Genomic DNA, 11,969 nt, shown 5'->3' on the forward strand with positions numbered 1-11,969 from the left:
GAAAGCATATAAGGAGGATAACCCTCCCGTTGGTAATGTGGAGCGGGCTGAGTGCGGTGAGGCGAAGGTAAGGACGGATGCACGGATGTATATGGAAGATCGAATGTATCATACTTACCAATCGATATGCATGTCATTAACTTTGTGATTGTACAGGAATCAACCGAACCAATTGGTGGTAGAAGCAGCCAGGCGGAAGACACGCATCCGTCCGGCCAGGTTTGTTTCTTGTTTGCTGTTCCTTACTGCTCTGTTATTTACATGTTGAGGCCCGAATAACTAGGATACGTTTCACTACCTTTAGGAACCTAACGAGAGTGAAGCCCAGTCTAGGGAGTCCAATGGAGATGTCAACATCATGGCTGATGTTGACCCCCCCACTTTCTCTATAGGACTTACACAACTTGTGGCGGAAGAAACTTTGAATAATGCTACGGTATAACTTGTATCCTATTAATTTACATATACTATGCGAATCTATACAGCTTAACAGTTTCAAATACACTATTTACTTTGTTTTAGGAACCGTCCCCCAGTCTGCAAGGTAATGAGGTTGATGTAGAAATTGCTTCAGACATCGTTGATTTGACCCAGGATGAGGGTAGAGTCTCGCAGAGAAGATCCAGTAGGCGGACCAAACGGGTGACTCAAAAGAGAGCAACACCTACTCGTATGAGCATCCGCTTAATACGCAAGGAACAAGTTGCACCTGATTTTTCCACATTGAGTGACTATATTGGTAACAAAGCTTGTAGTCAACAAAATGCCAAAGATGGTAACCGTAGGAAAAGGTCCAGGTTTTCGATGCAGTCAGAGAAAGTTGAGTCGACAGTTACCGCGAGTACCGTGGTCCCCTTGAGGTTTGGGGGGGGGGGGTTTGATGCTTTCTCCACTCCAGATGACAAACTGGTCGAGGTTTTCCTCCGTGAAATGGAAAGGGCCAGGTAAGTGATGACTCATCCTTACTATTTCTGCATAAATTTGAGCAACTGATTTAACATGGTGATTTGCTGCTGAATACCTATTGGCAGATCATATCAGCTGTCGTGTGGCATGGTTGTGGATAATACTGAGTTTCTAAGCATATATACAGCGACGACATTCCTAGATGAGTTGGTGAGCTATTTATACTTTGCAACAACCCTCTTGTATTAGTGATTCTGTCTTCTCACCAACTTGGCTAACCATGTACATTGTATTCAAAACAGGGGGCAGATATGCTGGTTAAGTTTATCCAAGCTCGTCGTGATGCCAGTCCTAACCAGCGGTTTGATTTCATACCAGCCTCGTTTCTGTCCATGCTATACCGTCAATATAACCGTTTTGGAAGAGCGCCGGATAAAGCCACTTTCCCATTCTCTGATTTAACGGCGTTGCCATTTCGAACGCGACCTAACTGGTTTAGTGAAGTTGATATTCTATACAGCCCCATGCAGATCGAGCGACAACACTGGATTGCTCTTGTTATTGATTTGACGACATGGCAGGTTATGGTTCTAGACTGCAACAAATCTTGTTTGACGGATCAGCAAATTAATAAATATGTAGAACACGTTGCCGTTATGCTTCCATATCTAATAAGAAAATATGTTGATAATGGAGGGTCATCTACTCGAGGGCTTGATCCTCTATCCATCCTGCGGCCTAGTATACCATTCCGCTGTTCAAATCGGGGTAAGCAATTTCTGTGCAAGTTGTGTTTAACATTACATGGTCATCTACATGTTTGACGACCTGACCAATCCTTTGTCTCGTAGCCTATGTCGGAGTTGCTCGCTAATTCTGCTCGAGCTTCACGCAGTATCGTCCTTAGCAACTTATTATAGGAAACTTGATGAGGAGAAAGTACAAATAGCGGCGAAGCAGTATGCTCTTGGTGCGTTTGCTACATTCTCGGCTGCTACCAATCCAATATAGGCGTTGAAGCGGTTAGGCTATCGTTGTGATGTTATCAGATTTCTGCACCAAAATGCAGAGGACTTGTATTTTCTTTCTTTCTCTCTTGAAATTCTTAAGCTATATCTACTGAGATTGGATGGAGGCTAAATTATTATTTCTACATTTGAGATTATACTATTCTATTTCCCTAGTCTATTTACTATTCTTTTAGAGCTACCATTTAATCAAACTGAACTCTTCTTCCAATTTTCATTAAACAAAGCAAAGGTTGGGGTTCTGAATGTTGGGTCTTGTAGGGTATAGTGCCGTTTTTTGGTAAACCGTAGTCAACGGATGCATGGATGTTGGCACTAAAAGCTTCTTCGGAGGGACCTAAACCGAGTCTGAGGTTGGGGTTCTGAATGTTGAGTCTTGTAGGGTATAGTGCCTTATCTCTGTCAGGATAAAGCCACTTTCCCATAGGTTGTCAAACACTTCCTGTTTGCAGTGACCACGGCTTACGTGGATAACCGGGTCGCCAATGTTTGGAGAAACATTTAGAAGTCGTGTCATGACTGTTATATCCTGACAGAGCTGCATTAATAAACCTGAGCCGGAGTAGATAGTGGAAATTGCAACAATGACAACACATGCTGTCATGGGAGGCGAAGCACCTTCCCAGGGTTTTAGAGTATGGTAGGATATTTTCTATGTGAACTTAATATATTATGATACGTTCTATTTTATCGATTGGGCCCTTGATATGTTCGTGAAGTGCCATAGAAGAGAACTCGAGTTACTAATTACATAGCCAAGCAGGGTATTTTATTAATATTACACAAAAAACAAACCATTGTGCCAGTGAGCATTACAACACTATATACACCATAGACGATTTAGCAACCAGATACAAATATATGAACAGAAGTAGAGGTGCTTATATTTCAAAATAAAGTGGTATACACCATCCTTGGATATACCAAATTATTTTGAGTCAAAAATTGCCCCTGTCACCGATACTATATACATCATTGCACTGGTTGCTTCCATTATTTATGAACACATCCAAAAGACCATCGCTCCGCACATACTACGTACCCCATTGCTGTAGATAGCTACTTATATGGCGTTTTTGCAAGATGCCTTGTTGTGCCCTGTGCGGCAACAACGGGAACATCTCCTTGTTGATTTAGGGCGCAGACGCTGAATTAACGTAACATAAATAGAGATTGTCTAGCATTAATGGAACACAGCAAGGGATAAGTACAACTACGTTTTTACACTAATAAAACAAACCTTGAACTCTCCTCTAGACAAGATCCTGATTTTTTTGGGTCTACCTGGTGGACGGCGGGAACGTGGTGGGTTAAGGTCACCCCTGGTTCCAGATGCAGCATCCGCCGTAGTATGACCACCAACAGACGGAATTGGATATATCTTCTCTTCGTATGAGTGGCGGATAGTCTCCTCAAAGTAAGCTGTGTCAACGAATGTATCTATAGACACACCTAAACGCGTTGCGGCTGCTATGACATGCGGACAAGGTATGCTCAAACACTGAAACTCGTTGCATGAGCATGTCCCTTCAACCAATTTAACAGTGAAGCATTCTCCACTCCTTATCTGGACTTGGAACTCAAAGTCACTAATAGGCCGAACCGCCATAGACATGGCACTTTCGAAGTTCTCCTCAACAATTTCACGACACTTTGGAGCTATTACTGAAGCGGAACGTGCAGACCTAGCTCGGCGTACAGCAAACCATTCCATCATTGTCGTCCTGATGTATTCTAACATACAAATGAGGGGATATTCTCTGGCCTCTTTAAGTACTTGGTTCCATGACTCTGCAATGTTACTGTCCATGATATTGTACCTCTTCCCTTGCGAATGAACCCTGGTCCAGTGTGTGAACCCTGTAAAAATATATTCATGACTTATCTCTGTTAATTGAATACAGAGTAAGTTAGATGGAAACAGAGTTGACCAAGTGCTTACCAATGTCCACTAGATAAGCTGCACAACCAGGGTTAACTCGTTGAATTTCCAAGAATTTTTTGTTGAAATCTTCAATGACAAATGCTCTAGCTGCCGAAGACATTAGACCAGCCAGCAACTGGGGCTTGTATAGATGGCGCACATTGCGCCAAAGATGCACCGTACAGGCTGAGTGGTGCGCCTCAGTGTATACCTAAAATGGTATAGTGATTAGTATTTCAGCAGAGGTGTTTTAAAAACTATATGTTACAAAAGAACAGACGTTAATTCTTAACAATTACCTTCCGCAACCCAGTATATATGCTGTTGTGTCGATCTGAAATGAAAACTAAGTCGGTGGTGTCGTGTACAAATGTAGAAAGGCTCCTGAAAAACCACTCCCAAGAATCATCGTTCTCGCTATCAACTACCGCGAAAGCAAGCGGAAAAATTTGGAAATTGCCATCTTGACAGCTTGCGGTAAGGAGGCAACCACCATATCGAGCCTTCATGGAAGTTCCATCAACCACCACAACTTTCCTCATGTATTGATACCCTTTAACACATGCTGCATATGCGATGAATTGGTATTTAAATCGCATTGCCCCATCAGGCTCGTCGACATGCTCAGTGAAACAGACAGACCCGGGATTTGTTTGCTGTAGTAATCCAATATATGTGGGCAGAAGGGCATAGCTACCAGCCATTGAACCCATTGACAGCTCCATTGCCACCTCCCTTGCACGCCAAGCTTTCCAGTAAGATATGTTGATATGGTACTCGTCAAGTAGAATTTTGCGGATTGCAGCCGCGTTTGGACCACGCCTCACGCCCACGAAATGGCTCTGCATTATCTCTCCAATAACTTGTGTGGTTGCCAGTCGATGGTAGCTCCTCCTCTCATCAACCGTGCAGGTATGTTTTTGAGTTGCTTGGCGTACTTGGAAATGATCAGAAGAATCAATCTTAGCTGCATAAACACACCACGGACATGACTTCGATATACATTTGAGCACCATGAATTTTGGTGTTGACCGGCTTGTCCTGAAATGGAACTTCCGATTGATAGCATGTATGGCAATCTTTATCTTGCAATCTGACTTTGATTTGAAAACACGCCCAACAAACAACTTGTCCCCTTCGTACTGTATGTCTGATATAGCTGTGTCGACACCTGCAGCAGTACGAGCGCGACAGAGTGTTAGTTTCCATATGTTCCATAATATTGATTTTACAATACCTACTATATGTTTCTTGTACTCTGTTAGTATGAATTACCTTCACCTTTTCCATCATTGAATACCGGTGGTGCATCACGGCAGAACAACGCCGGATCGTCAGTCATATCTGATAGCATGGAATGTAAGGCTTCCTCCACTCGTCCCCACATTGTAACAGAGTTAACTTCCACTTCAACACCTATGCCTTCTGTGCTCCCAGTAGAAGTTGCGTCAGAGGGGGGTCTATTTGGCTCACCTTCGGTGACAGGATCATTGTGGCGAGGCCGAGCTTGGCTACACTCAACTAGCATTGGATTATCAGGTTGCGAAAAGGGGACAATCTGGAAGTCATTGTCATCACTGTCCGAAGAAGTTTCCTCTCCATCAGCATCCGCAACAGCTTTTCCTTTATCACGTGCACAACTGCTAGTAGGCTTCTTCCGACTGCTACCACCGCCTTCTTTGATAACAATGCCTGACTGCGATGTCGGCTGCACCGAGGCCATGATGATATCCTCCTTCGCAACGTTTGTTTGGTTTTCTGATTGTTGTTTCGGTTTTGGCGTTGAGTAGTCTAATGCAAATTCATGCCAGTCAATATCATCTGAGTCTGATTCAGAATCTTCATCATCATTAGCAGAGACATAGCGTAGCCAATGTCTCCGCGGAGGTGGGGGCGAAGCTTGTTCAGGACAACTCTTGTTAACAACACTTACGCATAGGTCAACTTCTTCTATAAAACGCCGCATCCTTATGAATACAGCAACGTCTTCATCGTCAGTAATGTATTGCGGGGTGGATCCGTTACCCTCATCAAGTTCAAACCACGCAGGAAATTGGTAAGACATCTTAATGACAACTTCATGTGCACGCAACACCAGCTTCTCCTTCACCTTCGCCACCAGTTGTTTGTATGTCATTCCATCTCTAAGCCGGACGTAATGGTTCCCCGGGACTGTCTCTGGCTCAAAGTTCCATACGAAACTATCGACTTTTATCCACTCGCCTAAAATCACACGCACCTGGTCTTTCACACTCATCTGCGAACACACATGGAAACAGAGGCGTAAGTAGGATATCAAAAAACAGTGATATACAGGACCGTATACGACCTGCTACTACTGTCCTATACAATATTAATCTAAAACCATACGGATCAAACACACCACGCTCTTTTCATCCCAATCTACATATCCACACTTAGGAGTTCTTATAGACTTGCTGCCGCTATATAGTACGATTGAAAATGGAAACTATATTTAATACACATAGGCATAGTGAACCACTTTTCGAAAGATCCGCATCAGCAACACAATTAATGAACCAGACAAATTAAAGCTTTTTACCTTCTCGGTTGGAATAAATTCCTTTACTGCGAACCTACTACTCTCCTCGTTCATACCATTCACAACACAGCTGTTCGAACTGATAAAGAAAGCGACGGCTCTACTCTATTTATTGACCACAAACTCTATACCATAGCTAAGATATAGTTTTAAATTCAAATTACTTTGCTAATAAGTTTTGTGTTATGACACTGATTAGACACTTTACGGTTTATGCATGGTCACTAAACAGAGCTACAAGCCTACTAGGACACGTCATTGAACTCCACCGCCATCACATTTTCTTGTTCACGACATGTGGGTGTAAAATGGTAAAATCACAGCCCCCTCTGGTTACTCACCTAATTCCTATGATTAGCATGCTATTTTCTTCATTTTTTTTAGTGAATTTGGTTATCCACCTAAATCGCCCTAATAAATAACTATGAAGAGAAACTTCGTTTTGTCAAAAAAAAAAAACTTTGTTTTTTTGTTGAGAATAATTAGCTGTTTATGATAATTACTTTTGTTTTGCAATGTTTAGAATAAATTTTCTACCATTTGTTCATGTTCTTAAAATTTAGATTATGTGTTCTACCATTTGTACATGTTTTAAAAAATACAGTATAGATTATCCATTCTACCATTTGTACATGTTTTACGAATTTCACAATTGAAATTTGTTCTTATTCTGAAATATCTAACATGTCCTATGAAACTGTTAATTAAAAATTTGCTCCAAATGAATAATATTCTAATAAGTTTGTTAATGACGATACACCTATATCTAAGTGGATTAATTAAGAGAATGCAATAAAGAACATTTATCATGAATACACGTAGTCTTAAATGGTCAAGGTGGTTTAAGTAGGTTTAGTGGTGAAACTCCACCTCAGAAATCAGAATAGAGGGTGTGACTAATAGATTCCAACTCGAAGAATTGTTATGGTAGTTTAGTAGTTAACCAGTTCTTAAAGCTTTTATTCTGATTTGATTTTTTTTGCTATGTGGCAATATTAACACTCACGTAAAAACAAATTATAGTCCAGTTTGATTTTTTTTTTCTTTTTTTTCTTATCGAGTTTGATTAGTTATGATATTTTAAAAAACATGTGATGCAAGACCTGTATAAACCTCCCGATCACCACTTTTTAGTGGGTCTATGTCTAATATCAGTCCATGAGCCCAATTTCCTTAGGCTTTAAAGATTTGTTACCATTCCTACAAATCCCCACATGATCTTTCTCTGTGTTTTATCTTCATTCACACAGTTCCGACAGTCACTTCCCAAAAAATTACCCATTTTGAAACTACTCCAGCTCAAGCACTCATAAATTAAGTGCGCATTTTGTTGATATAGGTAGTCAAATCAATTCTTTTAAACTTCTCTGAAACTCGAATGTCACATTTTTTTTTTGGCAACCTTTCAATGTCTGAATGCCAAATGAGTCATCAAATTCATTACCATTTGACTATATACATTGTATGGTCTTTTTTTTTTTTGTGGGGCAAATAGAATTATCAGTATTTTGAGCATATTATTATAAAAGTAAACAGAAAAACCTAACAAAAATATATTACAAAATCAAAAACAAAGAATGAATGAATGAAGAAAATAATGTGGCTGCTGGTGGCAGCAAATTGGCGGACCCCACAATTCCAGGTTACACACTTTTTGTCGTTTTCTTCGCTTCCTAACGCAGAGCTGGGATCTCCTGTACCAAAGAGCATATTAATTTCCTGATTCACCCTATTATAATGAGCCACGTTCCAATTAATAGAGACACAAGTTGGTATGACACTGACAATAATTTACATAAAAGCTCTTTTAAATAATAACAAGTCACAAAGAGAATTGAAGAAAAATAAAAAAGATTGATTTTTTTTCGATTCTTTTGCTCGTAAAAGCTTCGTTTGATTCTCTATTTGTGTGTGTGTGTTTTATGGGTAGAGCTCTCTCCTGAAGAAGAAGAAGATGATGGTAGTGAACAACAGTTTTGATCTATGGCAAAAAGATGTTTTCTTCCCCGCAGCTGAAGAGGTTCAAAAATCTGCTGATATGTATGTGTAACTTTTGTTATTTGAGCTTTTATGATAGCTTTGTGATGTTCTTCTTTGAGCTTTTAGATTTTTTGCTTATAAATTTAGGATTTTTATTCAGAGAAATGAAGAGATTGAGATGTGTTTGATTTTGCTATTGTTTAAAGTTTTGATTTTTTTGATTTTTTTGTCTTTTTCTTTTGGTTGGATTATCAGAATGGAGTCTACTTACAGATTGTGGATTAGAGATAAGAAAGATGAGATCTGTAAAGAACTCCAAGCAGCTTTAGGTACTGCTAAATGGCAGGTACAGTTTCAATCATCTCAGGTTCTTGTGGAGTACTCTTGAAAAGTTTTTGTTGTGTTTTTGATGATACTTCTTATGTTAACTTGAGTTGTTGAAACTGTGTGTGTGTGTGTGTGATTCAGTTGGAGGAGTTTGAGAAAGCAGTCAGGTTGAGCCATAAACGTTGTGGGGATGATGATTCTGCATCTAGACGACGTAAACAGTTTGTTACCGCTATTGAGAACCAGATTGATCGCGTTGAAACTTCTCTGCAAGAGGCTTACAGTGAGAATGGTAAAGAACCACTCCGTTGGATTGATCTGAATGAAGAAGAGCGTGATGACTTGGCCATGTTTCTCTCTGGTTCTTCTTCTTCTTCTCGAACTTCACAGAGTTTTAGCACTAACTCGAGAGAGTCTACTACTAATAGTTCCTTAGTTGATAATCTTCGAGGAACGAACGGTGTGGAAGTAAACTGTAGAAAAGAGACTATCAAGAAAGTGAAAGGTTGTGGTAAAGGCTCTGAATGTGTCATAGATATTGTAGAAAGAGTAAATGCAGATGCGAGGATACAGAAGTCAGCTGGGATGAGAAGGATATGTAGTTCACCAAATTTCAATTCTTTGAGGATTATAGTTCCTGGTGGTAATGAAGAAGTAAACGAGAGACTGGTGGCACAAATCGAAGCAACTCCTAAGGTCAAAGGAACTAAGTCTGTATTGTGGATGCAGAGGCTTCCTGATCATAATCAGGTGAGTGAGAGTTCTCACAATTAGTTGATTAGTACTAGCTTTTACTCATGATAGGAGGAAGTAACTTACTTGTGTAGTGTGTGTGTTTTCAGCTGCTTGACAAGACTGGTTGTTTCCAGAATCCGATACGCTTACCATTTGATCACCCGATCAAACTCACTGTTTCGTTAATGCTAATGGTGTTCCTTCTATGTGAGTCACTCTACTTATTTGCTAATATAATTTTCGATATTGAGAGTGTTTGCTAACGAGTGTTGATTTTTTCCCTTGTTTAAACGGATGCAGTACCCTTTGTAGTGTATTCATCTTGAGAATTCAACCACGGTTCGAAAACTATCAAGAAGAAGCCAAAAAGAGATCAGCGTTTGCATCTAATGGTTAGGATTCATCATCCCACAAGAACATGTAGAGAGATCAATAAGCTTTTTCTTTTTCTTTTCTGAAATGTAATTTGCATATATTTACTTTAATTTGTTGCTGTGGTTCTTCAGGGAACATATAGAAAAACAAACAAATTTGTAAGATTAAGTAAAGGGGGTAGAGTTGATATACTACGGCTTTGGCTATCATTGATAAAGATGTAAATGCAAAATAGGTTTCGTAGATGTTTGACCATACAAAGCTATAATAAATCAAGATTGTGCTATGTTTTTTTTTAGAACAATTTGCTCTCTTATAAATTAAGAACTTTGAATCTTGGTACTTGGTTATGTCATTCTAATTCCTAGCTATACCGGCTTCTATATAGCTGCCAGCCTTGATCCTTAAACCAAAATTTTGTTACGGTCGAGTTTGTTCATAGTTAGTTTTCTCAATCATGGTTAGTTTTCTCTCTTTGCACAAAAAAAAAAAGTTAAATTTTCTCTTGTTTATAACTTATCTATCTCCAAATTTAAAAGTCAATAGTATCCGGAGAGATTGTTAGTATATAATCATCTGATCGAAAGATTCTGGATACTATAAATTTTTAGGCTAATTGGAAATGTGTCTTGAGACTTAGAGCTTGACTGGTTCTCCCGCTAGCTCCCGCAAACGCTGCGTTTGCGTTTGCGGGCGGTTGCTAGCGTTTGGGGCCAATCACACAAATCGCTCCCAATCGCTCCCAGTCGCTCCCAATCGCTCCCAACCGTTGAATTCCAAAAGCTGGTTCCCGCAAGCGTTTGCGGTTGCGGGCGTTTGCGTTTCAAATTTTTTTTTTTTTTTTAGAAAAAATTTGAAACAAATCAATGATAATGAAATATATTTTATATATATTTTTTACCTAACTATTTTATTCATTAAGGATGAGAGAAAATGAAGTACGGATAAGATTAAAAATATTAAAAAAATAAATAATTGGAAGAAAATAATATTTCAATTAACAATAACCCAGAAAACTTGATGTAAATTTAATGGCACATCGCACATAAGTTCAAAAAAATCTAAATAAATATAACGTTTCATCAGAAATTTAAGAAAATAAGATTATTTGTGAAAAATAAAAACAAATCACGAGTGACTCTTCTCAACTCTCATTTGATCATTACTACCGATGCAAATACTGCCCCACAAAACTTATTGAGTGTGTGAGATTTAAGAAAGAAGATCTACGATCTAAAACATATGTTTTAGTCATTTATCAAATTACTTAATTAAAGTTTTGGTAAAAATCCAAATGCATAAAGTAATAAGTATTTCATTATGAAATTTATTTATTTTTTAATAATTATTTTAGTATTTTTAATGAATTTTAATTATAAATCAAGTTTAATAAAGTTTTTGATATTTTAAAACATTTATATAATTATATATCACATTTATTATGTTCCAACCGCTATTGCACCCGCTGGTCAACCAGTCGTAAACCTCCCGCAAATGCACCAATTTTAAACCGCTAAACCAGTCGTTCAAAACGCTTAATAACGCTTGAAACCGCAATCGCCCGCTTCCGCAATCTCCCGCAACCGCAACCGCAACCGCAGCGTTTGAACCAGTTAGGCCCTTAGGAGTGCAAATGATTGGCCTTAAAATTGTTTACCTAAAACCAAAGTAAGGTTATCTAATTGAAGGTATAGTTATTACACTCTGCAAAATCATTTTATGATACAAATGGAAAAAGACAAATTTGAAATTATGGAGGGTTATGTGCTCAAAATATTGTGTTCTTTAGCGGATGGGTCTCTCACCTTATAATTAATATAAAAAATTTAGAATTGTTGTATATAAGACTTGTATTTTGATGTGGACATCGCTGACTGAGTAGTTGATGTACTTGTTGATGAAGTCGCTGACAAGCCGCCAATGTTGCAATCCAGCATTTCCAGCCCTCAATTGAATGTGGGGCTGAAGATCCATCGACAATGGCCCTGTTCGTTTTCAAGTCACTGAATGAGTGACTGCGACAGCTTAAAACGGTGGTGATAATGGCAACCAAAAAGCAAAATGACAACGGTAAAGGGAAGTGAAAGATGCGGATGTGTCTGCTAGAGAAAAAAAAGTGTCGCGGGGGGGG

General features: G+C 39.1%; 2 protein-coding genes across 2 annotated transcripts; one reads left to right on the plus strand and one right to left on the minus strand.

Moving 5' to 3' along the window:
- Window positions 2,998-6,530, minus strand: LOC109129175. The gene is made up of 6 exons (XM_019236837.1): window positions 6,422-6,530; window positions 5,134-6,115; window positions 4,158-5,029; window positions 3,877-4,069; window positions 3,175-3,794; window positions 2,998-3,081 (listed from the first exon to the last, which is right to left on the minus strand). Exons 1-6 carry the CDS (start codon window positions 6,473-6,475, stop codon window positions 2,998-3,000), a joined length of 2,805 nt encoding a protein of 934 aa, XP_019092382.1. The 5' UTR covers window positions 6,476-6,530.
- LOC104747732 lies at window positions 8,241-10,124 on the plus strand. The gene is made up of 5 exons (XM_010469425.2): window positions 8,241-8,461; window positions 8,657-8,747; window positions 8,870-9,478; window positions 9,571-9,670; window positions 9,764-10,124. Exons 1-5 carry the CDS (start codon window positions 8,376-8,378, stop codon window positions 9,787-9,789), a joined length of 912 nt encoding a protein of 303 aa, XP_010467727.1. The 5' UTR covers window positions 8,241-8,375; the 3' UTR covers window positions 9,790-10,124.

This window comes from Camelina sativa, chromosome 15 (genome assembly GCF_000633955.1).
Source record: "Camelina sativa cultivar DH55 chromosome 15, Cs, whole genome shotgun sequence".
Classification (NCBI taxonomy): Eukaryota; Viridiplantae; Streptophyta; class Magnoliopsida; order Brassicales; family Brassicaceae; genus Camelina; species Camelina sativa.

What these genes read in the sequence shown, in the direction of transcription:
- LOC104747732 (XM_010469425.2), top strand. Translation starts at nt 8,376, where the DNA reads ATGATGGTAGTGAACAACAGTTTTGATCTATGGCAAAAAGATGTTTTC. An exon ending in TAGGTACTGCTAAATGGCAG is followed by an intron (nt 8,748 to 8,869) that starts GTACAGTTTCAA and finishes TGTGTGATTCAG; the next exon opens with TTGGAGGAGTTTGAGAAAGC. An exon ending in GGCTTCCTGATCATAATCAG is followed by an intron (nt 9,479 to 9,570) that starts GTGAGTGAGAGT and finishes GTGTGTTTTCAG; the next exon opens with CTGCTTGACAAGACTGGTTG.
- LOC109129175 (XM_019236837.1), bottom strand. Translation starts at nt 6,475, where the DNA reads ATGAACGAGGAGAGTAGTAGGTTCGCAGTAAAGGAATTTATTCCAACC. An exon ending in AATTTATTCCAACCGAGAAG is followed by an intron (nt 6,116 to 6,421) that starts GTAAAAAGCTTT and finishes GTGTGTTCGCAG; the next exon opens with ATGAGTGTGAAAGACCAGGT. An exon ending in TATATACTGGGTTGCGGAAG is followed by an intron (nt 4,070 to 4,157) that starts GTAATTGTTAAG and finishes ATACCATTTTAG; the next exon opens with GTATACACTGAGGCGCACCA.